The following is a 3,693-nucleotide window of genomic DNA, read 5'->3' on the forward strand; positions in this document are numbered from 1 at the left end:
GGAAAGCAGCTCACGAGGCACCGTGGGGTTGATCCTGAGTGTCTCTGAGGGACAGGTGGGTACCAGGTCCTAGAACTATAATCCTGAATGCTTGAGTCAGTGTTAGCTGAGGGCAGACGATGAAGCAGGACTTCTCCCAGTTGGTTAACAGATGCAAGGAGGTATAGCAGAGGACCTGGCACTTCCAAGAGCCGGATGGAAGGAGGAAAGAATAACAAACCACCTGAGAAGGATTCTACCCATTCCCCATTTTTTTCCATTCAGTCCACAATGCCTCCACAAAGTAGCGTTTTACTTCACCACAAGTTTCCCTCCCCACAGAGAGCCACGTAGACACCAGCACAAGTTACCACCCACCAGGGGTTTAATTCTCCTAGGTCAGAAGGTCAGTTCAGAGGGGCCCTGCCTTGTCCCCATTCAGAGATCAAGATGTGCAGAGCACCCTGGGAATGTCCAAGCCCAGAGGAACCAGGGATTAGTCCCCAAGTAAACAGAGAAGTGGGCCTCAGGATGCCTCCTCCTCCTCTTCACTGTCCTCCTCACTCTCATGATACTGTCTGCGGTTGGTGTTAACAAAGAGGTCAGAATCATCTTCAGAACTGGATTCTTCTCCTGATGAATCCTGTGGCTCAGCTGGGAGTTCTGGCTGAGTTTGTCTGTGGGGGAAAGAAGTTAGAATTAGCCTAACACCTTCAGGGAAAATTAAAGATCACAATTAAAGAGTCCCAAAAAAGGAGGACCACTTGGCCAATCAGAAATAACTGCCCCATAAGCCTGCTAAAGTATAGCACGCCCTGAAAGACTAAAACAAGAGGCTGGTCTTATGACACACTGGTTAAGTGCTGTGTAGAAAAAGCCAACCAGGATTTGAGTTTTGAACCCAGAGTGTTGAAAACATGCTGGGTATGTGGGTACCCAGGATCCTGATAGGATGGCAAATTGGAGGAAAAAAAGATTACAGCATGACCAAGCCTCACTGCAGGGAGCCTCTGCTTTTTTCTATCTTTCCTTGTACACTTGCAAGCATCCTCTAGCATTAAAAATAAAATAAATAAAAGAGAGAGAGAGACTAAAAGGAAGGACAGACTCAGAACGGTAGGGGAAGCTGGCTAAAGACTGCCCCCTAAGCCTAAGTTTGCTATAGCCATTGTAGCAAACAATGTAGGAAAAGTAACGATTCTATCATCAACTCTTAATGCCCCATTACATACCAGATATTGTACTAAGCAGCTTTATGAGCTCTAGCTCCTTTAGTCCTCACAAACCTCCCATTTTACATATGAAAAAAATAGAGTCCTAAGACATTAAATAACTTGCTTAAAGTCACTCAGCTCTAGGTGGCAAAGTTGGGGCATCAGACTTTGAGACCACACATGTAACCCTGTATTATACCAGATCCTTAGGAGCTGCCACAAAGTACCCTATAGGGTACTCTATATAGAGACAGTAGGTTTCTACTTTTCACTCAAGGCACCAAGGCATAAACCCATAATTTATGTCTTCCCCATCCCAAGGCTTGTTTCTCACCTGTTCCTGTTGTTCTGTTTCTCAGCCACTTCAGAAAAAGCCTCTGGCCTGTGCCAAAAGGAGAGCCAGGGTCAAAAGAAGAGTCAGAGAAGACAGAGAAAGCTCTCAGCAGTCTCCAGGTGTTCCTGTCTGGAAGGACATTATCCTTCTTCCCCTAATTCTTAGCTAGGAAGTCAATCCCCTCAAAACCCAGAGAGCCAGAGATGAAGGGGACCACCCTACCAGTGCCCTTCCTTCTGCAGAGAGCGCACATGGTCCTTGCAAAGCACAAAGGAGATCTCAGCCTTCACCTTTTCTCCCTCTTCAATGGGGTCAACAATGAGAAAGTCCCCTACAGGTGAGAAAAGAAAAGGCAGGGTCAGACCTATTAGTAACTGGGAGGGAAAAGAAGCCACAGGAAATGGTTCTGACTCCCAGAGGGCTGGCTGCCTCTCTCACCTCTTTTGATCCAGATATTCTTGCGGTATTTGGAGGGCATGCTCACCAGGAAGCGCTGCCCTTGGGCTGTCTCCACCTCATGAAGATTGTTCCCTGGTGTCCTGAGTACCTGGTCCAGATGACATGAAGAATCAGTTTGATCAAACACTCTCTGAACAGCACTACATTCTAGGCCCACCCAGGAGCCCAAAAGAATTGGAAGGGTGGAGGTGGTGGGCATAGCAGCTTGTGCCCAATGCCACTTACCCTCACAATCTGCTGCCGGTCGGAGGGCACCATGTGCTCCCCTAGCACCTCCTTCACGACATGCTTCCTCTTGGTGGCCTGAGACATAGTGGATTTTGCCCCAGGGTGGTGAGAAATGTAGAGACTGTCAACTCCTGAGTCCCTTGGATGGCAGGTTCAGAATCCAGGGCTGTTTTGAAGGTGAGGAGGCGTCTTTTACTGAGGACTGACATAGTGTCCTGGTTAAGAATGTGAGCTCTGAAGTCTAACTGCCTGGAATCAAATCCTATCTTGGCTATTTCCTAACTGTTGAACTTCTCCAGGCCCCAGGGAAAATAAAAAAATAACTCAACATTGTTAATAAAATGAGATGAAGAAAACGAAGCACTCAGCACAGTGTATGTCTTATAAGCTTGTACATCCAAAATCTAATACAGTCACACAAAATAAATGTTAAATCTCTATTTTTTACTTATTTATTTTAGAGCTTTTGCTATAGACAGCGAGAAACCACCATTCCCGCCATGGCCACACCCCAATTTTTGGCCACGCAGGCACCATGCCCAGTGTTTCAGCCCCGGGTCTGAGACTAGAACAGCGGTCACCCACGTGGGAGTCAAGCACCTTAACCACTAAGCGACCTGCTGGCTCCTGTTCAATCTCTTAACACACTACAGGCAGTGCTTAGGTGACCACCGCGAAAGCGGAAAAAGTTAAGGTCGCGGTGAGCAGGCTTGATATGCGGCATCTGCCGTATTTCTGATTTGGGTACGTAGAAGGCGAAAGCCACTATCACCAAGAAAACTCCGACATGTCCTTTCTACTTTCAGTCCCCTGCTCTCCTCCCTCTCAATCTATCCCAGAGGAAAGACCCACACTTACTCTCCGGGCCTCGGCTCCCAGGAGCGCTGCCCGAGCAATTCCACTGGCCAGGTTGGATGCTGAGGGGTAGCTCAGCGACTCACTTCAAGGCTGAGCGATTTACTCAAGGCTGAGCCAGTGAAATCACAGAAAAGGGACTTGCCAGGGGTCACGACAGTGGTATCGGCTTGGACTCAGGTCTCCCGCACTCCGGGTTCCCAACACCCGGACTACGAGGAAGGCAACCCGAGTCTCGCTCGGACCCTTTCAGGAGTAGTACTTCCGGCACCCTCCCGGAAGTACTTTAGTCACCTTTCGCCTCCCTTGTCCGTTCCTTTAACTCTTCCCACCTTCAGGTCGGTCAAGGCTAAGTCCTAGAGTTCCGGCTGCCGGGCAGCTGGGAAACGTTATCCCTTTGGAGGCTTCGCTCCCTCAGGCCAGAAGAGCTGTCTGAGAAGCAAGGCTAGAGAAGGCAGCTCGGCCCTAAGGAAAGGAAACAGGGCCAAGTAAGGACGCAGTCTAGGTCCAGGACCCCTTAACTCTATGACTCTACATGGCTAGAAGTGCCAAACTTGGATTTTTTTTTTTTTCCCTTTTAAGGCGACTCCTGAGACGACCCGGAAGCGGAAGGTGGAGAACGGT

The 3,693-nt window shown here is 48.8% G+C and overlaps 1 protein-coding gene across 3 annotated transcripts; it reads right to left on the bottom strand.

The window, feature by feature from the left end:
* Positions 1 to 6: 6 nt before the first annotated feature.
* On the bottom strand, positions 7 to 3,552 carry EIF1AD (eukaryotic translation initiation factor 1A domain containing). Of its 3 annotated transcripts, none has more exons than XM_006149925.2 (6): positions 3,364 to 3,552; positions 2,212 to 2,380; positions 1,966 to 2,074; positions 1,750 to 1,858; positions 1,528 to 1,575; positions 7 to 656 (listed from the first exon to the last, which is right to left on the bottom strand). In XM_006149925.2, exons 2-6 carry the CDS (start codon positions 2,296 to 2,298, stop codon positions 506 to 508), a joined length of 504 nt encoding a protein of 167 aa, XP_006149987.1. In that variant the 5' UTR covers positions 2,299 to 2,380; positions 3,364 to 3,552; the 3' UTR covers positions 7 to 505. The 3 variants fall into 3 exon arrangements, with proteins under 3 accessions (XP_006149987.1, XP_006149986.1, XP_006149985.1); XM_006149924.3 differs by lacking the exon at positions 3,364 to 3,552 and adding an exon at positions 3,073 to 3,345; XM_006149923.3 differs by lacking the exon at positions 3,364 to 3,552 and adding an exon at positions 3,073 to 3,345 and having other exon boundaries at positions 2,212 to 2,416.
* Positions 3,553 to 3,693: the final 141 nt, after the last annotated feature.

Source organism: Tupaia chinensis, unplaced genomic scaffold (assembly GCF_000334495.1).
Source record: "Tupaia chinensis unplaced genomic scaffold, TupChi_1.0 Scaffold000273_1, whole genome shotgun sequence".
NCBI lineage: Eukaryota > Metazoa > Chordata > Mammalia > Scandentia > Tupaiidae > Tupaia > Tupaia belangeri.